This window comes from Triplophysa rosa, linkage group LG12, assembly GCF_024868665.1.
Source record: "Triplophysa rosa linkage group LG12, Trosa_1v2, whole genome shotgun sequence".
In the NCBI taxonomy this organism is placed as follows: Eukaryota; Metazoa; Chordata; class Actinopteri; order Cypriniformes; family Nemacheilidae; genus Triplophysa; species Triplophysa rosa.
Window position 1 is genome coordinate 1,946,873 of NC_079901.1, and position 27,297 is coordinate 1,974,169.

The 27,297-nt window shown below is 39.2% G+C and overlaps 1 protein-coding gene across 2 annotated transcripts in view; it reads left to right on the top strand.

The window, feature by feature from the left end:
• Positions 1-215: 215 nt before the first annotated feature.
• pdpr (pyruvate dehydrogenase phosphatase regulatory subunit) overlaps positions 216-27,297 on the top strand; it is a 51,326-nt gene continuing 24,244 nt past the window's right edge. Inside the window, exons 1-6 of one of the 2 annotated variants that reach the window (XM_057347770.1) lie at positions 216-326; positions 1,190-1,454; positions 2,558-2,691; positions 2,792-2,873; positions 10,069-10,232; positions 10,383-10,504. In XM_057347770.1, the coding sequence (XP_057203753.1) occupies positions 1,201-1,454; positions 2,558-2,691; positions 2,792-2,873; positions 10,069-10,232; positions 10,383-10,504 (756 nt within the window). In that variant the 5' untranslated portion in view covers positions 216-326; positions 1,190-1,200. Of the gene's footprint in view, positions 345-1,189; positions 1,455-2,557; positions 2,692-2,791; positions 2,874-10,068; positions 10,233-10,382; positions 10,505-27,297 lie in introns of both variants that reach the window. The other variant, XM_057347769.1, reaches the window with a different exon arrangement.

The window sequence follows — 27,297 nt, forward strand, 5'->3', positions numbered from 1 at the left end:
ACAAACGGCAGTTAGGAAGACATTGCTGTTGTGTCTATTAATATCTGAAGGTTAACTTGGGATATTAAGATTAACTTTAAAATTAACATTAAAACGATGGAAGTTCTTTTTTTTCCGAATGACATATATGATACGTAATGAGGTGCAAAAATTAGCTGTCAATCACCGAGTTGTCAGCAAAGGCTCGTTTCAAAAGCGATTCCGCGCATGCGCAGCAGGCTCCACTGGTAGCTACCGCTCTAGTCTATGCTCAAGTTGACACAAGAATCATATCATTAGATCAATATTTCTGATCGGATCTGAGCGATTATAACACGTTTCTGCAGGTATGGGTTTCTACGCTGGTGAGGTCCTTAATGTTTAGCTGCGTGTTTCTCTTTTATAAAATGTAATCGTGTTTTAGCATCTATGTTGTTGTTCAGTTTGACTTGCGAATGTTTAGTTTGACATTCAGAAGAATCACATTCGTCATCAGCTTGTTTAACAAACTTATATAAGGACACATGTCGCTGTCATGACTAAAAATCAGTCAAGTAAATTCAATAAATGATGTGATAAAAGGCCTCGCGCGGCGGACACATGACATATCAGTAGGCTATGCAGAACATATGATTTATGCTGGATTATAACGTTACATCATATGGGATCATAACAGGGTCATGGTTAACATTCATATTAATCACACAGTTCACAATTGACTTGAAGTACTTTAATATGTTTTATCTCTCTTTTAATTAAGTTACATTTGCTTTGATATGTTGTTGTTTTCCAGTGCAGTGGGATTTAAGGGATAGTTCATCCAAAAATGAAAATTCTGTCCTCATTTACTCATCTTCAGGTTGTTCCAAACCTGCATAAAAGGAAGATATTTGAAAGAATGTTAGTAACCAAACAGAACTCATCCCCCATTGACTCCCATAGTATTTGTTTTCCCTGCCGTGGCCGTAAATGGGGGGATGAGATCTGTTTGGTTACTGACATTCTTTCAAATATCTTCCTTTGTGTTCATCAGAACAAAGACATTTATACAGGTTTCGAACAATCTGGGGGTGAGTAAATTGATGGCAACATTTACATTTTTGGGTGAACTATCCCTTTGGTCAAAATATTTCTTCAAAATGGAACATTTCATTTACAGACGTGTGTATGGATTTGTTGTGCTGTGTGGCATGGCTGTGTTTTTGCGCAGGTGGCAGAAGCATGCGCAGTGGAGCGTGGACTGTCAGGGCTCTGTCCCCCGTTCTTTTGCCCCGCTGGTTCTGTGACTCTGGAGCTCGACCCGCACATCTTAGTCTGCAGAGATCAGTGCGCTTTGTAAGCACCGAGTCTCCATCCACAGCCCTGCCCACTCACGCCCGCTTGGTCATCTGTGGAGGGGGCATTGTGGGGACCTCGGTGGCTTATCATCTTGCCAAACTGGGATGGACCGAGATAGTTTTGCTGGAGCAGGGCAGGTGAGTGTTCAGTGAAATACATGACACACACAACATCACAACTGTGTTAAGTGTAGCTACAGACTAGGGCTGGACGATTGGGCCTAAAATCAAAATTTCAATTAATTGAACATTTTCTCTCGATTACGATTACTGAACGATCAAATGCTGCAAAGAAAACAAGTTCATATCCACTTTTAAAGGTCCAGTGTATGGAATTTAGCGGCATCTGCAAATTGCAACCAATGGCTCACTCCCCTCCCTTCCCTTTGAAGCACTACGCTGGCTGACACAGCACTAAAAAGTTGTCACGTTTATAAATACGAGTAATGTTGGATGTATAAATCTGAACAGAACAATTTCAATTCAGATTTATATTTACAAAGACCAACGAGTGAAATAAAAGGAAATGTAGTTAGAAAAAACTCACTATAAAGAAAAAAAAGAACAATTCTGGAAAGAGTGTATGTAGCAGGAAATAAGAGATAAACACTTAGAAATACATATGAACACTTCTTAATGAAACAGTAATAATGTTCAATATACTTTTAAAGTTTTTGATTGGTCTTTTTATTTCTCTGAGATTTTCTGGGGACCCCCTAGAATCTTCTGTGGCCCCCAGTTTGAAAACCCCTGGTGTAGAGGAAAAAACTCAAATTTAATAAACTCTGGGTTCGGGCTAAATTCGAGCTCTGTTCCCTCGGACAGCACAGCAAATATGCTTTTATTTTCATATCTTATGACATGTGAGTGCAAACTCGTGAATTCATATTTGTATGATTATATAAGAGGTCCATCATGCATGTTTTGTCGTTGTGTCATGCTGCATCCAAAAAGACTACTGCCTAAGATACAGGCCGTGAATTTATCACAAGGAAACGGACACATTTTGAACCACGCATGACTGTACCTGCTAGCTAGAATACGTGCAGAATCTGGAATCAGTCTCATTCTGTCCGACTAAATGTACTTACTGTTTAAATCAGGAGTTCAGTCCCTCGGGTTTAGTTTTTTATCACTGTTAACTATCACAAGTTGTTGCGATTTGTTCTAAATCACAGTTACTTACTACCATGTTATCTGTGACTGGATAAAAGTGCTGTTAACCGTTTTGTCTGGTGCAGACTTGGAGCCGGCACAACTCGATTTTGTGCAGGAATAGTGAGCGTCGCCAAACCTCTTTCTATCGAGAGTAAAATGGCCAATTACTCGAATTCACTCTATGAGCGCTTGGAGGAGGAGACTGGTATTAAAACAGGTAAGAGATCACTACCGTCACACAATGTAAAACTTTAAGATCAAATATGTTTCGTCACTGAAATGAAAGAAGTTTAGCTGCGTGTGTGTCTGTTTTCCAGGTTTTGTACGGACCGGTTCTCTTTGTTTGGCTCAAAATCAGGACCGGCTCTTGTCTTTGAAGCGTCTGGGATCCAGGCTGAAGTGAGTGACCCTCTCTTTTTCTCTCATTATTTGTTGTATGTTGTTATTTAAGTTCTCACACGAATGGCTTTGGTGAAAAACAAAATATTTTACCTTTTGTTTATTTACCATTATAATTTATTCACTGACACACTTTACAAAGGTCATGATCAAATAATGCCATAACAACCAGAGCATATCAGCCGACAGCCGTATCCTCAACACGACAGGGTTTTTCCTGGCTCAAAATGAGGCGGAGGTGGTGCCATCCTGATCTTGTTCACACACACACACACACACACACACACGAAGGCCTACCGTACCTTTAAGTGGCTTAACCAAAGTGACTTTGATATGTTAAAAGTTCTAATAAAATTAGATGAAAATGACAATTATTAAGTTATATAAAACATTACTTATATTCAACCAAACAGAAATGTTTTTTTAATCAAATAAAGCTTTTTATCATTTTCAACGATCTTTTCAGCCCACAATAGCCAACTGAATTAACCAGTCTGACATCGTGCATTCTCTGTGGTTCACTTTAAATGATTCAATGATCTCTTATTTTCGTTAGTGACTGAAAAGTTCAATAGCTTAAATGAATCGGTTCAAATGAGTCATTCGTGTGCGAGTCATGCAATGTGCGTTCATACTGGCGAACTCGCTGTGTACAGTATACGCTGATTCAACGATCCAACTGCACAGTTAAAGACATTACAATGATGTATGCAATGTTAATTTAAGAAATTAAACGTACTTTGATGCAAGACAAACAGCCGTGAAACACAGCTAGCTCTTGTTCTGCAACTCTTTTTAGCGCCTCAGTGTGCTGATAACGAAACAGCGCCTCCACTGTGGCGTAATGCTGCAACTGCAGTTACAAATGACAGTTAAATGCACGCAGCATTTCTTGTGAAGACACCCGACATAGTTTTGGCGAGAGAGGCGGCAAGACATTTGACGGAGGCGGCCGCCTCCAATTTCTCAATGCATGAAAAACCCTGCACGAGAGCGAAGGCGGGCAGACCTGACAATTTTGTTGCATCCTGTTGGATATGTATGCTTTAGCCATTTTTTTCATTTCTGTTGCATTTTGGTTTCTGTGCCAATGATTTGCGGGTTGAATTCTGTCATTTTTAGTTGCCTTCAAAACGTAGAATGTATGACACAATTATTGTGTGCTTTTCAAAACTTTAATAGACCTGTTCACAAGTCACTGACATTGTAAGGAGAAAAAACAAATCAACAATTTCTAAAAATTCTCAGTTTTGCTTCCAAAGAAAAAAATCGAGCTATTCGCGCGTAGTTGGACACTTGAACATTTTGAGTTTACTCGCTTCATTCGCGCGTGAAATTCACTTCACAACAGACGTGAATCACGTCATGGGAGGGGTTTCTGCCAGGCGGCTCCATTCTCATGCGTGTATATATATATATATATATATACTGTATATATATATAGCTCAAATTGAGTAAAGAGCGTTTTTTACAACTTACCAGATTGTCTGACCACCTCACTCACTTTCTTCCAAGCAAGATCCTTTTTCTTCCTGTTTCGATAAAAGTAAGATGTATTGTACAGCGACGATGATTTTGTCCTCCATTGTTGTTTCTTTCACGTCGGATAGAGGACAGAACCCAAACGCAGGCAGCTTGACGGGTTAAACAAGGAAGACTTTAATAAGAACAGAAATAAAAACCCACGATGGGGAAAACTGTACAAAACTAAACCAGAATTCAAACTAAAATACTTCCCGAATGGGGAATAAAGTAAACACAAAGAACAATCCAAATAATAAATCCAAACATGAATAGTAGTCCAGGGGAAACACGTAATCCACAACGATATGAATGGGGAAGCACAGAGGAGTCTACAACGTGAAAATACAAGCACAATATCACACACAATGAACCGACAAAGACTGGGGTAAGAACAGGATTATTTAAGGGGAACCACTAACGAGGGATAATAATAAAGGGACGGTGAAGGACAGGTGACAAGACTTAACATTAAGGGAGACAAGCGGGAAGATGACGGGACAGGTGAGGGAGATGAAACACTAACGGAGAAGCAAGGGGGCAGAGCTAAACGGAAGACAGGAGGACACGCGGCGAAATGTCAAAACAAACCGCCACGTGTCTCCACACAAGACGAAACACACACACAAGACATGGTACTGTCATGACCCTGTCCACAAGGCACGAAAACTCAGGACAGGATCCTGACAGTTTCAGATTTCTGCCTCCGCTCGCTACGTCATAATCACGTCACTACTAGAGCAAGCTCCTGATTGGTTAACGTGGCGCGAATTTTCGCCAAAGTTCAGATTCACGCGAATCGCGCTTCAGGATGTCCTATCGCGTCTTTGCATTGACTTAACATGTAAATCACTCGCGCTTAACGCTTCATTCATGTTTGGTGGGATGAAAAATTCACATTAGGGTGGTGCGTTCATATTGCTAGTTCGGTTCTTTTGGTTATTTAGGTCCGGACCAAAAAAGAAAAAAATCTAATTTAGTCCTGGTTCTGTCATGGCTCTGCTTCCTTAGTCATGTTTTTCTTGGTCCTGTAGCAGAGCCATGGCAAAGCCTTTGGTTATGTGTGGAGAGAAACATATTGTTGTTCTTTTGGCAATGGTATGCGTTTCTCTCCAGTGTCTCGTCATTGGCCCCGCTCCTCTCCTTTCCTTGTTATCCTTCCCTGAGTGTTTGATTAACCACACCTGCCCCTTGTCGTTATCCCTCGTTTGTCTTGCCTATATATTCCCTCTTGTTTCTTTGTCCTGTGCTCTTGGATTGTTCTTAGTTTGTGCTATGTTTGTAGTACGTGTACTTCGGTCCTTGTGTGCCTTGTTTGTTCCAGATCCTGTTCCCCGTCTAGTTTGGTATTGTTTATTTTATTCTTGTAATTTTGACCGTGTTCATTTTGCCCCCTCGTGGGAAGTCTTGTTTTCTATATATATATATATGTTCTTAGTTTAGTTTTGCCCCACCGTGGGTTTTTTGTTTTGTGGTTTTGTATTTATTAAACGTTTTCTGTTAACCCCTTCACGTCTGCCTGCGCTTGGGTTTTCTGCACCTCATCCGTGACAGGTTCGCTTAGCTTTCAGACTGGCATTTTAACAGCGAACCTAAAGATATCGAACCTAACAGCTTACGTGTAAAGTCGCAACGTGATTGGACAGCTTTTATGATTTATGCGCCGGGCACCTCACGTTTCTGTATGGCAAGCCGATGGTGTCACAATTACGCCATAGATTAAACACGTTTATATCCGAACGCCGTTTTTGACGGCGTTTTAAACAGTATTTGTGCCGCACAATACGGCGTCGTGAATCCAAACGGCGTAAAAAACGCGCGAAAAGTCTTCCATAACGCCGTATTTAACGGCGATCTAAGGAGCTTGAAGAGCGCCGCCTTTTGCGCGGCTGTCTTGCCATATGACGGCATAAAAAACGCCGTTTTGGTTGCACAGAGCGTGCGTTATTTACGGGGTTTTGTCTGTTGTATAATGAGCCCCTCCCGCTGATTTCCGCAGCCAGTAAATTTGAACTGTTCTCACCCAATCACTGATGAACTGAGCCAGACCAGAACAATTTACCACTGATCATTTTACAGGATTTTATTATGTGCGCAGTGTTACCTTTGCTAACATTAAACAAATCATTGCTTGCTTTCCGAAGAAGCGACTTCTTCTCTTTGGAAATGTAAAGCTACACAACGTGGTCAGCAATTGTATAAAGGCCAACCAATCCCATTGTAATGTATCCTGCTTATTACATATAGTGCGTATTGCCTACGTGAAAAAAAGCAATCGGTTGAAATATTGTATTAGCTAATTTCCAACACCAGAAATCATTCCTGGTTTAAGCGAGGTCAGCCAGAGTAAAAAGTAAACTGCATTCCCTTTAAGCAGAGGCTGAGCACTGTGTTTGGTAGTCTGCTGGTTAGCGTGATTGACTCGCAATCGCTGACGGCATCAAACCTAGGTTGGAGGCCCGCTTGAACCACCAGCCATTTTTTACGCTGTTGGTCTTGTTCTGTTTATCTGTATCGCTGGGTAGTTTTTAGATTTATATTTCAGTACTTAATGCGTGGTCAGTATGAAAAGAAAGTCTGGAATGAGAGATCTTTTTATAAACCGTATCTGCACTTGATTTTTGCTGCTGAACTCACACATCAGTGGACTTTCGTGCTATAAACAGGATGAACGAACAGTAATAGATTTTACATTTACGCATTTAGCAGACACTTTTATCCAAAGCAACTTACAGGGGCCTTTTAGTCTATGCATGTCTTTTATCAGTAGCCCATGTGATTTTAGTTTCCATATTACAAAAATTGATTGACTATAAGGAGACGCAATAATGTTGTGCAATGATTGTAATGTAACAAGCATGAACTTATTAACTAAAATATAACACAGCCCAAGTCAATGCCAAATGCCTTGCCATTTACCTCCGTGAAGAGACTGACGCTATCGTGCGTGGAACTGCAAAGAAACTTACAATAAACAGCCACGTTTCCTTTTGAAATGGAAAAAAATATTATTCAGCACATAGAAATAAGTGTGGGATTCAGGCCCGGCAACCCACTCATGCAGCCTAGCCTGGTGAGAACATGGCAAAATGAGTCGGGATGCGGGCATGCTACTTACAAGCCACAGGCAAAACTATTTTAAAAAGTTGGTTTGCACAAACATGGTGGTTAAGCCTACTGATCCCATTGCTCAGAATAGTAGGCATTCACGAAATGCAATGACTCATATTTCTCGTTCACTGAAATCTCTCCCTCGAGCACAGAGCTTCTTGGTTTAAAAGAGTGTCTAAAGCACGAGCCAATGGCGTTCGAGTGTGAGCTTTGACAGAGCATATGATTGGTTGAATGTGCTGAACAAACACGCCCTTCGCTGAACGAACGAGCCTGTGTTTGAGTCTGACCGAGAGAGATCTCGTTCGTACACGAACGAAAGGAGTCAAAGGACCTGCTGATTCTCGTTCATGAACAACATGAACGATCAGTCATCTCATTCATCTCGTTCGTAAGTGAACGAAAGGACCCGCTGATTCTCATTCATCTCGTTCATAAGTGAATGAAAGGACCCACTGATTCTCGTTCGTGAACGAGCTGTTACTTCTCACTCGTAAACGAAATGAAAGATGAGGTCTCTTGTTCAATGTAATAAGCTCAATAAAAGGGAAGGAAGGAGGCGGGAACCGGCGAACATTCAACCATTTTTAATCAAAATAAATAAACAATAAATCAGCAGTAAAAAGGCCGGCAGCCACCTCACGGTCGACTGCCGGCCACACAAACATAAACAAAACTTAACGTATGTCCGGGCCTGGTCCTCTCTCGCCGTATCCTCCTGTCGTTCGTCCTTTTATGCTTCCGATCTCCTCTGTGAGAGATACGAGGCCAGTGTGACGCCCAGCTGACACTCATTATCAATCACGCCACCGGCCTCGCTTCCTCCTCCCACGGCTCTCGTCACGCCTCCCTCGTCACATTCAACAAGTACAGAAACGGACACAATGTAAAGATCCTTACGAAAATAATAAAATAATGCAAGCTGATGGTTAAATGTAACAAAGACAAATTAACATTGTCATTTTTATTGCATGGAAAATGTCAAGCCCTGTTTACTCAGTTATTGTACTGCAAGCACAGGTGTTTTGTGTGCATTTTGTATCATTTATTGTTCTTTCAAATAAAAATGACTTCATTACGTTTAATTCATGTCATGCACTTCTCTAAAAACTGTAAAACAAAAAAGTATTGGTTAGCTCTCATTCGCGTCACGTCAACAAATAGCATTCCAGTTCCGGCTGTGAAGTGACATGTAATTGGTTAGATCTTCTGACCAGGTCACTGTTGAGTCTGAACGAGAGAGATAGTTCTCGTTCGTGAACGAATTGAACGAACTGGTACATGTCGTTCATGAACGAAATGAATGAGAGTGTACACTGTAAGTCGGTCATTTAGCATGCGAGTCTCGTTCAGCAATCAGTAGAAAGCGGATGCAAAGCGCAGTTACAGGTAGGCTACTTTGCACGCTTGTTTATTTAAAATACATAAACGTTACATTTAACATAACCCCAGATTTATGAATGTGTAAATGACCAAACAATTAACTTTTTAATTATGCAGAAAAACCTTGTGCGTTGGTCATCTGAACCACTTATTTAGACTTATTTTATTTATTTAATGAGTAGATCAGAGACACACATTTTAATAAAGCCTGTAATCAGTTTATACGTCCATTAATACGTTCGTTGACATAACACAACTCTTTTTCGCCACCTGCTGGCGTATTATAGAAATGGTCACTGAACGAATCAGTGAACGAATCTGAACGAATCATTTTGGTGAACGAACTTAAAAAGAACGAATCACTCAAATGAATCATAATTCCCATCACTACAACTCTGAGCAGAAAAGCTCTTGACGTCATGTGCGCCTTTTTCCATTGTCCAATCGAATGAGTGGAGAGGCAGGGCTTCCCTTGTGGCAACGGAAGTTTACAGATGCTCGGAACGCCTGGAGACATGGAGGAGAAACTTGTTGGCTGTTTTGGGTTACCTAGCAACATAAAAAAAACGTGCGCACCAGGGTTTGGGTGGCAGTGTTCACACTTACACAAATAAACCGCACTAACAGAGCAATCGCACCAGAGTTCGTTTTAATCGAACCAAACATGGCATTATGAACACACCCATAGTGCTGACCATTTCTGTGGTTAAAAGGATATACACGAGTACTTGACGTAGCTCTGGCACTATGGCTTCATATCAAGTTACAGAAAGTTCTGTGGCACGTCCAATAGAAAGTCACTCTACAGAAGCACAGGCTCATGGGACGTTATGTGTCTAAAGTTCAGTTGGGAGAGATTCTTGACATACACATGTCCTGGAAGGCCTGTGGTTAAATGAACACAGTTTGCTGGATCTTTAACAGCTTCACACAAGACACATGGCAGCACAGATCTCTTCTGGTCATTTTATCATTGGTCCAGTGCCACTATGTGTACACTCCACTGCGGTCGACCGTCCAACTTTATATTGCGCTTCAAAGCATCTGCTATGAATGCATGTAAATTTACTTCTCCGAAAGAGCAGAATTGGACCTCATGCATTCAGGACAAGATCTTAAATCTGGAAATAAGAAAACTAGCCTCACACCTCAAACATAATTTTATAGTTTTTGTCTCTAGGATTCTTGGTGTCAGCTGTAACATCATCAAACCCAAAGATGTGGCAGGGCTCCACCCACTGGTGAATATTCATGATCTCGTAGGTGCATTGCATCTGCCAGGGGACAGCGTGGTTTCGCCACCGGACGTCAATCACGCACTTGCTGTGTCGGCCGCGGGTTACGGTAGGATTAAAGCTATATACAGTATGGATCAGTTCAATTACAATCCTTTAGAAAATGTTGTTTACATTTAGTAAAGTTAATGCACATGTATTTGATATTTTCCTGATTTTTTACATTTCTTTTTGAATTCATTCATGTCTTTCATGTCAGGAGTTCAGATTTATGAGCACACGAGTGTGAATCACATTGTGGTCAGGAAGGGTCATGTGACAGCCGTGGAGACTGACCGGGGATCTATAGAGTGTGAATACTTTGTGAACTGTGCTGGACAGGTTAGTCTCTCTAGATACGTTTCTACATACAGTAGGTCCAAAGGTCTAAGACCCTATCTGGTGCCCATTCATCTTTTGAAAAGGTTCAAATTTGTCATGATTTCCATTGTCTTCATATGTAGAAAGTGATTATAATGTTACAGACAATCACTGCTACACTGTAAAAATTGTCTGTGAAATGAACAGTGAAATTCAGAAGTTTTTACTGGGGATGCAACAATACAGTTAACCCACGGTTCAATATGTACCTCGGTTTTTTACCCATAGTTTTCATTCGGTTCGGTTCTGATGGCTTGGCACATTAAAGTGTTTCTTTCATTATTCTATGCTTATGTGACAGGAACAGTAAGAAGTTAAGAAGAAAAAACTATTTTATTGCAATTCTCTTTATTTTACTTAACTTATTTTATTCTTTTTGAGGCAAAAATCAACTTGAACAAATTTGTGGTGTATTAAGTCATATAAAAAACAGATATATAACATATTTACACTGGAAGCTCACAGCAGTTCTTTGTTTACCGTTCATCAACATGCCAGTAAAAAGCTTCTTGAAGAGGTTTTGCGCATCAGTGTATTTAAAAGAATGTAATGCAAACTTGCGATTGCTGTAATGGTAGTAAACAGACAGACGCACGGTGCGCATTTTACACTGCAAACACTACTGCTCAATGGTCATGGCACTGTAAACGCTCTCCCTGCATGTGCTGATTGAGCAATGCGAACGTTCTGCTTTCATATACAATGTAAAACCGATTAAGTACATTCCTGATTTGCCAAATTCGGACAGAATCACAATGGTACAATGGGCATGTGGACAATGGACAATAAAACCGCTAGGTTCTTGTGGTTTCGATGGCCAGCCTGCGTCTGTTCGTCGGCATTATACTTAACAGTAGGGGTGTCTTCGACTCAGGATTTACATAGTCGAATCAGAAATGTCACGTCTTGCCTATAGTCGACTGATAGTCGAATCGCACGTGCATGTGGGGACGACACCAGGTGGTTAACTAGGGTACAGCACAACATTGATGCACCAAAAAACAATCAAACATTAATTTACAGAATTTGTTTAGAACAGAATATACCTTTATAATAAATAAAAAATGAAATAAGCTAGATTCAAGTCACAGTGTGCAAATAAATGTGTTTAGGCAAAATGTCTGAAATGCAGGGGAACATATTTTCAAAACACAAGCCACAAATTAGGGCTGCAACTAACGATTATTTTGATAATCGATTAGTTGGCCGATTATTATTATTATTATTATTTCGATTAATCGGATAAAAGTTTAATTTGATCTTTTGCTTATAACTAAATCAGAGATGGGAAAAGTATACACAACTGAACTCATTAACCTTCTCCCAAAATGTTGTGGATGTCTCCCTAAAGCCCTTTTCCTGGAGACCCTGGAAAATACATGGAAAATTGTGTCCAGGAATTTGTCCCGGGATCGTTAGATTTTGTACATTCACACTGCCAGTGATTTTCTGGAATCTGTGCATGCGTCACTGCATTTGGGTGATGAATGTTATATAAACGGTGGATATAACGCTGGATTTGGAGATCGTTTGAAACTGATATATGGAGCCGTCCCAGCGCTAAAAGATGCCGGACATGAACCGCATTCGGTGAGTGAAACTGATGTCTGTGTTTTGTTGGCAATGGGTGCGCACTTGCTTTAGTTCAGCCTATGCATATTTCTGTGCAAATTTACACAGCCTTAATGGAAAAAATATTATGGAATACTGCGAAGTTAAAATTAGCCAGTATTTTTGCAACATAGCCTAATGCAATACAAAAGGTACATGTACTGTCCTCAACTCGTTTTTCTTGTGTTTCGACAGTCAGATAAACTCCCTTCCCTCACACGACTCTGAAGACAAGAAGCTTGTTTTGCCCACAGGTTTAATGGTTTTGGGTATGGAGTGAAACTACAAACAAACAAGTAAACATATTTCAATAATAATAATAATGTCAAGGAATTAACAACAATTACAGCATCATATCAACATCCACAATAGTGTAATACTCTGCTTGCAAATAAACATAGCCTTTTGTAATGTACACAATGAATACAACAATATTACGCTAGCACAATGTGGCTAACGCACTAGCCAGATGGAAAATTGTCAATAATTATCTTAAACCGGAACAATTCACATTTCTCTAAGTACTGTATAATGAACATCCATGTAAATCCGGTAAATACTCACAAGCAATGCTGTTGCAATGTTAAATATTACAGAAACATATGGCGATTACAGAGAGCCATCGTTAACCGCAGCCCGCATGGAGCACTCACTACCTGATTCAAGTGAATACCGGAAAATCACAGAACTAAAGCAACATCAAACTCGCCACTAGATGGAGCTCTGAACCATAAATAAAGTGAACGGCAGAATTAGTGCAATGGATAACATTAAGGAATTACAGACAAACAATTAAGTGTATTTTCAAATTAGACACAACATTTAGAATCTGTAACATCAAACTTGTTCCAGTACAGTACGGTATAATAATTTTTCAGTAATATGATGTACAAAAATGTAAGTTTAAAAATAAGTATCATTTTTTTTTAAAACAAAGTTTGAGAAAAGTTTTTTAGTATTTAGATTTTGTAACCATTTCGGAATAAGATAACGCAGATCGCATGAAAAACCCATTAATAGGGCCTAAAGCATATTTCACATAATGCTATAAATGCCATAAATAAACACTTAGGTCGGTACATGATCATCTTGTTTATATTTACAATGTTTTTGTTGAGAAATAGCCTACAAGCACATAAATGTTCGGGTGAAAGTTTGGAGTTAGTCTGTTAACAGTAGCGGGTTTCCATCACTCTGGTTTTATTCGCATTTTGAAGTTTCACATCAGAAACGAGTGATGGAAACGCCAAATTTCGAATTAAAAACACTTAATTCACAAAATAGTTTTTACGGTCGCTTGAGGTGTTTTTTATTTTTTTCGAAAATGGGTTAATGCGAATAATGGGAGATGGAAACGCATTTGCCGAATAAATTCCTCCAAAAAGTCACGTAACTGCACTATGAGACGGCATAACCTGCCTAACCAGAGAACTGATCTTGTTACACAGCATCAGAAATGTTGTTATGGTCATTCTTAAATGCCTGAGCAAAGTCGTCAAGTATTTCTGTAATTGCCTCTTAGAACTGTCACGACTGTGTTTCCCAAACAGCAGGCATCCACAAAAGCACCGCATTTATTGTGTTTCGTAATCGTCTATTATATTATAATTATATGAAAATTATTATATTCAGTGGCTTCTCTTACTTTTCTTACTGATATTTAATGGCAGTTTAGGAAAGTGACGGTTGACTAGTTGGATAGAAACGGTGCTTATTTGCAAATGTTTTATGCGATATTCCATTTTTGCGCATAAGCTAAATTCGCAACTTTGGATGGAAACCAGGCTAGTGTCTGCACAGAAACACACAGACTTCTCCGCTACGCAGCACGAGCACGGCAGGTGCACACAGCCTGTTTTAAAGGTTGGTAAGTGATCAAGTTTATTAAAGCGCTGTGTATTTTCGTGTTAATAGTTTTGATAAAAGTAATTTCAAGTTTTAACTGCGTTTAGAAGCAGACAACGCTATTCTCGCATCTGACCTTAAGTTTGGCGATTAGGACTCTTGCATTCATCCATGATTTAGCTAAAGACAAATAGTCTGCATATTTTTTAGTTTTTGATTTATTAACGAACAAAAATTACTCGCTTAACTATATTTGTTTTCATAGCCAAATTATTTACGATTTATTATAGATGTGTGTCATCATGGCTACATGGCTTTTATGGCATTGTTTCTGCATTTTGTTCACACAGGGCACTTTCTGGGACTGGTCCCGTTAAGCCTGGCTCAGTCTACAGGAGTTTTAAAATCCTGACAGATTATAAATTCTGGTTGCAGTACACACATAAGGAGAATCTTGACAGATTCTCTTATTTAAAATCTTAAACCTGGCTCTGACTACAGGAGTTTTAAAATCCTGAAAGATTAAAAATTTGGTTGTGGCACACACATAAAAAGAATCTTGACAGATTATTTTATTTAAATTCTTAAACAAGCTCACACTCATCAGTGTACAACTAAATATACAGTATACTACACATATTTTACATATCCATAGGATGTTACAATGCAGTTTTGTAAAAGGAGCTAATAGTAACCGTTTTAATGGATTTACTATTTTTAGATGTTGACATCACATACTGTATATACATTTGAATATCTTTTTCAAGCACTACAAAAACAGGTTTGCCCTTTGTAAACTTGCATTTATGAATGTGAAATGTCCAGATAAGAAAACTTTCGGGGGGGGATAAAGTTGTGTTTATAAATAAGACTGAAGGTAGCAAGTGCAAAAATTAAAATTTAGAAAGTTTTATTGGAAGTTTTTTTATTTTATAATTGCACATTAAAAGACATTCCAAGACACCCAAACTACAGGATAATATTAAGATTATCATACCAGAGGACGCCTCTTACATCATCTCACCGGGAAACAGAAGTAAACAAAGGGACATCGCAAAGTTATTTTCACGTGATCTCACCTGGCAACGGTTGTGTAACGTCTTTGTCGCTCTCTGAATGATTCTCTGTCTGTCTGTTCAAAGCCGCGGGAACGTATTTTGAGCAGCGGGTGCTATAATACTTTTTTGCTAGGGCTGAAGTTATGACTGTGCTTTGGGTGAGCCGCTTAAGTTTAATGTTAATAAATAACGGAAGAAAAAAAATTGTGGCTGTCGAGAATAAAGATGAATGCCAATGTGATTATAAGATACAGCATAAAAACAAACACATAAACGCATGTTATATGTATGCCTATAGCCAAATAACAATATGTTGAACGAAACTACAAGCTGCGCGTTAGCAGTTAATTTACCCGGTACATTTAAAACCGACGCGATTTCTCCCCAGCTCTTTTCCTTATCTGTGCGGTTGTGGTATGTTTTGGAGGATACATTATATAGACAATCATGTTGTTGCCACAAGTTGTTCTTCCATCTCCGCTGTCCAACGTACCCTTGCAGGAGCTTTCGCGGTCGACATTTTTAAAGGTCTGTCAGTCACCTCCGTCACCTTGCAGATGTGCCTCTCATTGGCTGTTGCGAAAGTCGCAAAGGCCATCACCCCGATTTAAAATCCTAAATATCAAACATGTTTGATATGATCGGGGCGGCCCCAATTTCTCTCGGAGCAGATCGGGAGATGTAAGATCCGTGAACGCCTCACATTACGTGATAATCTGGGCCGAACCTCGGACCCTATCGAGGTTCTGGACCCGATTTTTTCAAAGATTCTCGGGAGGGGAAATCGGGGTAAAATCTGTCCGAGAATCCTGTAATCTGAGCCAGGCTTTAATGTTACTAGGTCCCCTTTCCAGAATCACTTTTCGGATCAATCCGGGATGCGTTTGCGTTCACACAGAAGAGGAACTCTGGCAATTTTTGGGCAATTTTCTGGGATCAGCGGGCTGTGTGAATGGGGTTTAATTAACACACCAAGGCTGATGAGTTGATTCAGGTGTGTCATGTTAGAAGTAGCTGACAATAGAGGGTATCCATCGACGTCACTTTCCCACGTGAAAATGTCAGGAACGCTCCCCTGGGTGGCAAAACACCCAGCATATTGGCTGAGGAGAATAGGAGAAACAAAGACACCGGGACTAAAACACGCATTTGCTGAAATTACAAGCAGCTGGACTCGACGGTGATCCTTACGACTTCTCTACGACTTAGATAGGAATCAGCTGTTCCTGGACACTGAAATGTTGCGTGGAATTGCATTTCCTGATATTGTAAGCAGTCATTTTGCTGAGTGTTTTGCCACCCAGGAGGGTACGCTCCGGAGTGCTCACGTGGTAAAGTGACGATACGTCCACACCCTCTATATCTCTCCCAAACATGGGAGGGAGGGGACGGTTGGCCAAGGAAATCTTTTTTTTGTGTGTGTCATGAAAAGTGAGATATTTGTCATTCAAATGTGGCGAAGTACAGTAAAATGTATCCAGAAAAAATGATACTTAAGCAGGGCTCCAGACTGCAACTAGGGATGGGTACCGAAACCCGGTATTAAATGGGCCCCGGGGCAAAATTATGAAAGACCGGAGCATCGATAAGTTTCGCCCTTATCGGTTCTGCTTTCGGTCCTAGGGAAAAAAAATCTTATATGTTGTTGCTACATTAGTTATCTTGCACATTTTATCTCAACAATAGCTTCTAATTTTCAATAACACCAAGAATTTAGTCTTTGGCGCAAGCATATTTGTTTTTACCAGCAGAGCGCGCGAGGCGGCACGTCACGTGTCTCTCTCGCAGTTTGCGTCTACATAGCGCACACACACACGAACAGCCAAACAGAAGAAAGACGCTCTTAATTCGCGACAATGGCAGAGAGAACTAAACGTTCAAAAGTGTGGTTACACTTCACCAAAGTTGATGCCGACAGTGACAATGCTCGTAGCCACAAGTGCAACAAAAAACCTTCGCTTGTAGGGGTGGAAACACAAGTAATCTGTCAAAGCACCTGTCAAAAGTGCATCATGTACAGACAGAGAGATGCACTGTTTTTGACTGCTTAGCCCTTACTTATGCCCCATCTACGTCAGGTATGTATGCTGAATGCTAACAGACATTACTTGAACTCTGACATTCTTTATATACTGTATGCTAATGCCATACACCCTATTTAAAACAACTGTAAATTCGATCTAACTGGTTTCGATAACCTTACGTTAAAACTATGCTAATTCCACATGGGTGAAAGGAAATTACACATTTAATCCATTTTCTATTAGTTAACTACTTAAAAAAATAAATCGGCATATGTGTAATAATTTATTATTACACTGAGAACTGAAAAAATTCGGTGCAGTATACACAAAATAAACTACTTAGAGTAAAATTAAATTACCCTTTAGAAAAAAATATGACAAAGGAACTATGAAAATTAAGAATTTATTTTGTTGTAATTTTTGTTGTATTTTATATATTTTTAATTATTTATTGTTAATTATGTTAATTCAAATAAAGCAATGTTAATTCTGTTCCTAATTTGTTTCTTTTTATATCAAAAAGTACTTAACGATACCCATCCCTAACTGCGACTAAATGCTCGCATTTTGCGACCAGTTTTTGAGACAGCATGAGCGTTTTTTACAAGTACTCGCTCATTCTGCCAATTTGGATTTTTTTCTAGTAGTTATATCTCATGTGAAAAGACGTGTAGATCGCAAGCCCACCAATGTAGACCTATGTGTGTGAGAAGGGGAGAGTCCGGAGCTGCGTGTCGTCGCGTCGGTCACAGCTCAGCTCATCATTAGCTGCGTTTACATGCACACATCGGATTGAATTTAATCAGATTGTGCAATCTGAATGTAGTGTTTACATGAAAGGTAAATTAAGTGATCTGATCAATGGAGCAAGGTCGTTACAGCAATTTACCATGGTAAAAACAGTTAATCCTTCCAAAGCACATGTAAGTAAATGATAAATAAAAGAAATGTTCGGTAGCCTACTACGCATTTTGCAAATACAATTTTATGATTCGATATTTTAGCCTACAGGATGTTTGTACATCTGCAAATGTATTGTGTTTTAAAAAGGAACTCAGAAATTGCGGTTAAAAACTCACTTCAGGGAAACAGATAACTCAACTCAACTTTATTTATATAGCGCTTTTACAATTTTCATTGTTACAAAGCAGCTGTACATGAGACACATTGACTACAAGCAAAACAATCAAAGTTGTACCTGCAAAAACAAGAAAAGGTTGAAAACACAGAAGACAGACACACCCACACACAAAACACTCCACACACACAACACGCACACACACCAACACACACACACACACAGACACACACACACACACACACACACGTACGTACACAGACAAGTACGCACACACACACACGCTCAGTGAGAGCACACATTTAGGATAAAGGAGAGAGAAGCACAGGTCAAATATAGCAGATAATAAATTCCTATATGCAATATTAATTAAGTAAAACTTTAAGATTCTAAAGCAGCCCCCCCGGTCAGGCAGATAGTGCAAAAACAGTATGCAAACGGTGGCGAGGAACCCAAAACTCTAATCGAGAAAAAAAACCTCAGGAGAACCCAGGCCCAACCAGGGGATTCCAGTTCCCCTCTGGCAAAAGCTGCTGCCTCTGCAGATAAGACATTTTAAATGCATAGAAACATTAATATGTTCATTTAGAGATGACAAGCATATGGAAATGTGTACCACTTTGTCAGATTTATGGTTTTTGGTTTCTTTAGCAGCAGCTGCTCCGTTCCGTGCGTCATACGCCCTTATGTCTGTACGAGCCAGCGTCGTCTTTGCACATGCGCACAACTTCCTACATCGGTTTTCAATCTGATCAAGTGGTTACATGTCCTATCAAGCGGATTACAAACGCATAAACTACCCCCTACAATCCGACTGAAATTTCAATCGGCTTGGGCATTTTTAATCTTATTGACGTGTTTATATGGAGCGTTTTCATTCGGATTGGATTTTTAATCAGATTACATTGGTCCATGTAAACGCAGCTATTGACAAGTTTACAGACACAACGTGAGCCATTACTACGATTCGCTGTTTGCTGTGATGGATTTTTTGAGCCTGAGGATGAACGATTTGATATTTGAGACTTTTAAAATGAAACTAACCACGGAGGAGTTCAGAATGTGTCATTTATGGTCCGTGTACTTGGCGGCCAACGGATTTTCCTTTTGAAATTAGAACATCAAAATCGGGAATCCAGCTGTTTTCCGGTTTTTGCGTTGATTATGAAAACGAACAAATGTCCCGTTGTCCGTATTTTTTCAAAGGGGTTTATAAGTGGAAATCGGGAATTAAAATACATGTGTGAAAATCCTATGTCTCTATTTTCTGCAGTTTGTACCGACCCGGAAGCGGAAGCTATCAAGGTGGGCGGGGCATGTGGACATATTCTTAGATTATAACCTTTCACTGTCAAACTCTATTTGCATCATGAGAAAAGGCATGACATGACCCATGACATCTTACAGAGTCTTTGATTTAAAACTTAAGTGAAGGAGCTGGATGTCTAAGTTCGGAGATGGTCCTGAACCATTTACATTTATGCATTTGGCAGACGCTTTTATCCAAAGCGACTTACATTACCATGAACCATGGACTTATATTTGTTGTGGGTATGATTCTCACGTGAACAGCAGTGCATTGTAAAAGCCAATCCTACTGTGAATATAGTTGCACTGTTAATGTCAGTTGCCAGTACAAATGACCCTATACATTTTTGAATAGGACTTGGAAAGTGTGCATTTGTTGACATATAGATATGCGTCCAAGTGCTCTGTGCTTCTTTGTATTTGGCCATAGATGCATATAAATGCAGTTCATGCTGTAATAAAAAAATAGCTCATAATATAATTCACAGCTATATAATATGTATACCACTATCACATTGTAGTGTAATTCACAGTTCTGTAGTTTTAATGCCTAACATTTCTTGGTCCATGGTATTGTTTTGCCATCTGTTGTGGCAAAGCAACACATGCATTATAAAAAAAAAGAATGGCTAATTCTGCAAAAGTAGGTGACAAATATGTTGGGGTCAAGATACCATGCAGATCATTTATATTCAATCAACTCAGAATAACCCCGATGTCACTGCTTATCACTGATAACACTTACGGAAATTTACCATGGTTTTGCTACAGTTAAAATTGAAAAACCATGGTTTTACTACAGTTAAAACCAAAAAAACATGGTTAATGTAGTAAAACAATGGTTATCACAAAATAACCATGGTTTTGAAAACCATGTTTTTTGTAAAAACCATTAGTAAACGATGGTTACTGTAGTAACCATGGTTTTGCCCCAAGTAATCAATGCACCGAAAAAACATGGTTACTACACAAAAACATGTTTAATTTTCGTAAGGGAATGACTACTGCATCACTCAAGCTTTAACATGGGGTGGCCTTTGTGTTTGTGTTGTAACCTTTTCTTTTTTCTGTAATAAAACCTGCATATTCGTGCAACGACATGTTCCAAAGACATCAACAGAACGGTTATGTCACGGTCCTACCTTCTTGTTTATGAATTTCTAGTCGTGTGGCAGGATCAGGACAGACCCTTAAGTTTTATGTGGAGAGAATCATATTATTGTCTATCTTAAAATAATATGCGTTCTCTCCAGTGTCTTGTCATTGGCCCCGCCCCTCTCGTTTCATGTATTGCCTCCCTGCTGTGTCTTATGTTCCACACCTGCCCTCACTCGTTATCCTTCATTTGTCTCTCCTTTAAAATGCCCTCTTGTTTCATTGTCTTGTTGCTCGTGTATTACGTTTGTACAATGTTACGTATCTGGATGTCCTGTGTTCTGCTTGTAGAGTGTCCTGTCCCTAGCCGTGCCCGTGTTCTGTGAGTGTTGTGTTCTACCCTTGTCGTGTGTTGAGTTAAGATGTTTGGTCATGTTCTTTAGTTTAGTTTTTTACTGTTCTTGTTTTAGTTTTGCCCCCTCGTGGGAAGTCTTTTGTTTTGTATTTATCTCTCAGTTCTGTTTTCCCCATCAAGGGTGTTTTGTTTTGTGTTTTTATTATTAAAGTCTTGTTTCATTAACCCCTTCACTGCCTGCCTGCATTTGGGTTCTTCCACCACGACCGATCGTGACAGTTAATCATACTACTCGATAGCTTCCGCTTCCAGGTCACTACAAACAAACTGCACAAATAGAGACATAGGATTTTCACACGTGTATTTTAATTCCCGATTACCATTTATAAACACAATTGAAAAAATTGTTTTATAAAAAAAAAGCTTGATTCCCGATTTTGGTTTTCTAATTTCAAAAGGAAAATCCGTTGATTACTTGAACAGCGCTGAATAATTTCCAATCTGTTCACAACAAGAATGAATGACAGGCGAATGCTCTTGTTAAGTTTATGTGAAGTTATCTTTACATTGTGTTGTGAACATGATGAAAAGTGCCCTTAATACACAATAAAATCATCATAAGAACGTATTAAGACGAGCCATTTATTTTGCTTTAACACTATAAACAATAAAATATATACTTTTTCATACAAAATGACATGCACGTTTTCTGTTTGTTCAAATTAATTCAGTACTAAGATGGTCTGGTGTATTCAGAGTTTAAACAGTGTCTTTACTCAGCACTTAAAGCTTCTCTGAAGGCTCTGCCTCTTTTTAAATGATGAGCAGAACCAAACCACTGTCACCTGCAGTTAAATGCATAGACAGGTAGTATTTTAAAACTATTTTAACACATTTACATTTCTGTACAAATGTAAACGCATTTAAAACTGTTCAACAGAATTCTGCAGATTTTACCAAAATTTTAGCACAGAATTTAAAGGGGTCATATGGCGCAAATACGTGTTTTTCTGTGTCTTCGGTGTGTTATAAATTGCTCATGCATGTATTAGACACGTAAAATTGCCAAAGTGAAAGTGTCGGAACAAAAGCTGTCATCTATCTAAAAGCGAATGCTCACCCAGACCTGCCTGAAATGCCTCGTGTAACCACACCCCCACAAATCTACGTCAGTTTGTGTTATGATTTGACTCGTTATGATGAAGTGTTAAGCGCGAGTGATTTACATGTTAAGTCAATGCAAAGACGCGATAGGACATCCTGTGGCGCGAATGACACGCGTAACAAAACCAGTCATAAGTACTATGGGAATATCTGTAGCAATAGCCAACAATACATTGTATTGGTCAAAATGATCAATTTTGCCAGGATATTAGGTAAATATCATGTTCCTTGAAGATAGTTTATGATTCCTTTTGTTCCTTTTTGTTTCCTACCGTAAATACTGTATATTAAAATTAAAAATTTTGCTCGTTGCCACCTGCTGTTTGGAAATTGCCCACTCAAGTTTGGTATCTATGTAAAGCTTAGAATTTTCGCTTTTGGGTTGATCGACTCTCCACAACGTCATTACAGTGGTAAGCCAATAGAGAGAGCAGACACCAACCAAGAGAGACTATCCTGTGTCAGGAAAGCAAGATCTCGCGTTCGCGGGGCAGTACTAGCAACCTTTTCCAAAATGTTTCTATGCGCTTTTTCTGAAGTAAAAAAAGTGTCTCTCCGTGCAGCGCGAGGTGCGCAGTTTTGAAGTCAGACGTGTCTCTCCATGCAGCGCAAGGTGCGCATTTTTAAAGTCGAACGAGTCTCTCCGTGCAGCGCGAGGTGCGCAGTTTTAAAGTCAGACGTGTCTCTCCATGCAGCGCAAGGTGCGCAGTTTTAAAGTCAGACGTGTCTCTCCGTGCAGCGCGAGGTGCGCAGTTTTAAAGTCAGACGTGTCTCTCCGTGCAGCGCGAGGTGCGCAGTTTTAAAGTCAGACGCGTCTCTCCGTGCAGCGCGAGGTGCGCAGTTTTAAAGTCAGACGCGTCTCTCCGTGCAGCGCGAGGTGTGCAGTTTTAAAGTCAGACGCGTCTCTCCGTGCAGCGCGAAGTGCGCAGTTTTAAAGAGTACATTCCTCGAGATCATAAAAAATACATTTCATGAAGTGTTTAATTTTGCCGTGTTTGAATGTAAGCAATCTGCCAAGTTGTAAATCCGAAGGTGAACGAATAACAAAGTTATTAGCTTATAAAAAAGGTAATCGACTCTGAATCACGCGAACAAGCCATGACCTGTCCGAATCTTTAACCACAATGTACCTACGTCACTAGAAAAATCCCCGCCTACTGACTGCGAAAACTTAACTCTCTCCTCCCCAAACACTGTACTAGCTCGTTCGTGACGTGTGCATCATGTCTAAGAGAAGCTGTGTTCTATGTAGTGAAACTAAGTCAGTCTTATTTTCACTACCAAAGGAAGAACTTCTGAGGAAAAAATGGTTACTATTTATTTTTCAAACGACACCAAAGGAGTATAAACCGAACGTTTTACTTTGCGCGCGTCATTTTACCGAAGATTGCTTCATCAATCTTGGCGCCTTTACTGCAGGATACATTAAACGTCTTTCCTTAAAAGATGTTGCAATACCAACTTTATTTGGACCTGTAAGCTCCACCGAATCACAACCTGTAAGTGTGACTCTTTATTTTTGTCTTTACTTAAAATTAAATTTGTGTGACGTTATCTCATGTCTGTGTTTAGCTAACGTTACCGTTATTTTTGGGGTTGTTACTGTTTGTTTACCTAACGTTAGCTATAAACTCGTTGCGCTAATGTAAGTGTTCAACCATATTAACTCGCAGTCTTTATTTCAAGAACTGCGTGGTGTACTATAGTTATAATAACATCTGAAGATACGAACACCGTACACTGTATGCCGTGATAACTAACTGTTACAAGAGAAGTGTCTAAAACAGTCCTTTTTCTTACTGGTATCTGTATAAGGATTAAAGAATGATTCGTCAGACTCGGGCTCGAACTGGTAAGGTAAAATCGACGCCATCTCTCTCTATACACTGTCAATATCCAACCACCTGCAAACCGTAATACAGCAGTAATGATAGGCGGTCCATTTGCGACACATGCTGAACGCGTTTGACCAATCACAGCAGACTAGACCATTTGACCAATCACAGCAGACTAGACCATCTGACCAATCACAGCAGACTAGACCATTTGACCAATCACAGCAGACTACACTATCTGACCAATCAGATCAGACTACGCTGGCGGAAAGGCGGAGATTACACAGATGAATCGCGGAACGAATCATTTGAGAGTCAGTCAAGATGTAAGGTAATAAAAACTGCTTATTATTACGAAATAATAGTATTTTTACATCATGTATGTACATAAACTTGTTGTCGGACACTCCATAAACCAAAATAAGCCCTTAAAAATATTGAGGAATGTACTCTTTAAAGTCAGACGTGTCTCTCCGTGCAGCGCGAGGTGCGCAGTTTTAAAGTCAGATGTGTCTTTCCGTGCAGCGCAAGGTGCGCATTTTTAAAGTCAGACGTGCCTCTCCGTGCTGCGGTACAAGTTGCGCAGTTTTGAAGTCAGACGTGTTTTGCATGCAGCTCTTCAAGCCGCGCAGTTTTAAAGTTTAAAGGGGAGAGGTCTTTTAAATAACAAAATGAAAGATTATATAATAAAACCCAATTTGTGGCTAAATACTTTGGGGGTTTATTTGGTTCAGAGGTGGGAAGTAACAAAGTACATTTATTTGTACTGTACTTAATTACAGTTTTTGAATATCTGTACTATACTTAAGTATATTTTTTCTAAGTAGGCCTACTTTTTACTGTACTTCACTACATTTAAATGACAAAAATCTCACTTTTCATGCCACAAAAAAAATATGATTTCCTTGGCCAACCGTCCCCTCCCTCCCACGTTTGGGAGAGACTATTGTCAGCTGCTTCTTTATGACATAACTGAATCGACTCATCAGCCTTGGTGTTTATTAGGGAGTCATCCACAACATTTTGGGAGAAGGTTAATGAGTTCAGTTGTGTATATTTTTCCCATATCTGATTTACTTATCATAAGCAAAAGATGTAATTACATTTTATCAGATTAAACGGAAAAATAATCGTCAAACTAATCGATTATCAAAATAATCGTTAGTTGCAGCCCTACTGAATATACAATTTGTTGAATTTTATTGTATATGAATTTTATTAAATAAACAATTTGTTGAATGGGTCGTGTAACTTTGTCGCATTAAAGTTTAGCCGTGTAACAGTTCTTCCACTGGAAATCCAAAATAATACTAGCTAGACATTCTTTTAACTTGCTAGCGAATGTCATTTACTTGTTATTTCTTTTGAAATGTCTGTTTACACTGAGTAGAAATAGCCCGCCTTGTTGGTAGAAACTATTTCAAAGAGTGACTCCGGTGGCGTCAGGTGTTAATTGTGTAGTAGTTAATAGCTTTGACGCTGGAGTCCCGGGTTCGAATCCCCCTTTTGCCGAACTCACTCTACCTTTTCCCGTCACATATCAGATCATGACGGCATTTGTTTTAAAATAAAATTAAGAAAATATTTGAAAATTGGCTAAGAAGTGTTTGATCATAAATTGTAGGTTTAGGATAATGTTAGGAGTAGGTGTAGGGCTTTGTAATATTTATAAATATAATGATTTACAGTCTGTTATTGGTGCATAATGTTTAATGCACAACAGGTGCAAATAGTATCTGCCACTATATATAATTACAGTAGCATCCAACTACTATTTACACTTAATCCAAAGAAAATACAGCTTTTTTCATTTAGTGTAAATAGCATATCGCTAAGAAATGCTTCTGTTTTTACTTAATGTAAACAGAACCTACTGCTATTTAAACATAGTGCAAATAGCCACTGCCTGTTTCTTTTGCTTGTTATCAGCAATAATCTCCAGGGACTCTGTTCTTTGCGCATGTGTACCGGAAGATAAGTTGTGGCCACAAAAGTGTGCATGCACAGTAACGCTTGTTTAAGTTGCTGTTTTGAAACCGTCTATAGAAGTAAATCTGGAATTTTTAATTGAATTATAATATTCAACAATATGACTATACAGTGGTCCAATTTTTTTACTTCTGTTCAAGACCATGAGATAATATTTGGCCCTGTTTACACCTGAGGAAGCATTTTTAGTGATTCGGGGATTAAGAGTGCTTTCTCACCTGACTCATTTAGTACGGTTGAATCGCACTAGAGTTCGTTTTTCTTCGTGGTGCGGTTCGTTTGGGCAGGTGTGAATGCAGCAATCGCACTCGAGTGCGCACCAAAAGCAGACCAAATAAGCGTACCGAGACCTCTTTGAAAAGGTGGTCTCGGTACACTTTCAAACGAACCCTGGAGCGGTTCGTTTGTGGTGAGAACGTGATTCGACCTCGAAGAGACCCAAATGCAAAAAGTACTGCACTTTTGTGAACTAAACCAGTTGTCGTAGTCAGCTGCACTGTGCATTATGGAATGAGGACAAGTGTTTGTTGACAGTTTTGCACTAGCATGGCAGCTCGCGGACAAACTTAGAGTTGTGAGGAGGTGCGGAGCCTCATAGAAATTTGGTCTGATGACCATATTCCATCCTAGGGATGGGCATTTTTCAATAAATTCATATTTGAATATTTGAGATCATAAAAAAGAATATGTGAATATTTGTTTATTTAAATTGAGTTAATAATGACGTTATTTGTTAAGTTTTTATTTCGTCACAATTTCACATCAAGCTTATAATTATCATTAAATATTCATAACGCATTAATATCATATCCTGTATAGGTTTTTTTAATGTTGAAAAAAAGGAAAAAATAGAAAAATACATAAAAACTGCATTTAACCCTGTTCAGAACGGTATAATACAAAAAGAAAACATACAAAACCAAACGAACAGAACGCAATGTATACTGACAGTCTGTGATATATGGTTATCTTGTTTATTTTGTTTTACATGTTCTTGATAAGAAAAACAAGCATATAGGTCTATTTTACTGTGAACGTTCCTCAGCCGGTTAACAAGCTGACAGCGGAGAAAACAAGCTGCTCTTCTAACTTCCGCAAACAAAACCCATCTGACAAGAATATCTGGCTTTATTGTTTATAATGTTGATAAAGTAAACGGGCTTGATACCTCCATGCCGACTGTTCAGATCCTAAAATTTACCCCACAACAAAGACGGAGCCATGTAATGCTTGTTTCCCTGTTAATTACGCGACCGTGCAAATTTATTTACAGGATGTAATTTGAAGGTGAAGACCCTATTTGAACTTCTTAAAAGGAAAATTCAGGCTTTAGATTTGGAAAAAGGTGCCAGTGTTATGCTAAGGCCAAATTCATTAACATTAGTTGCCGTG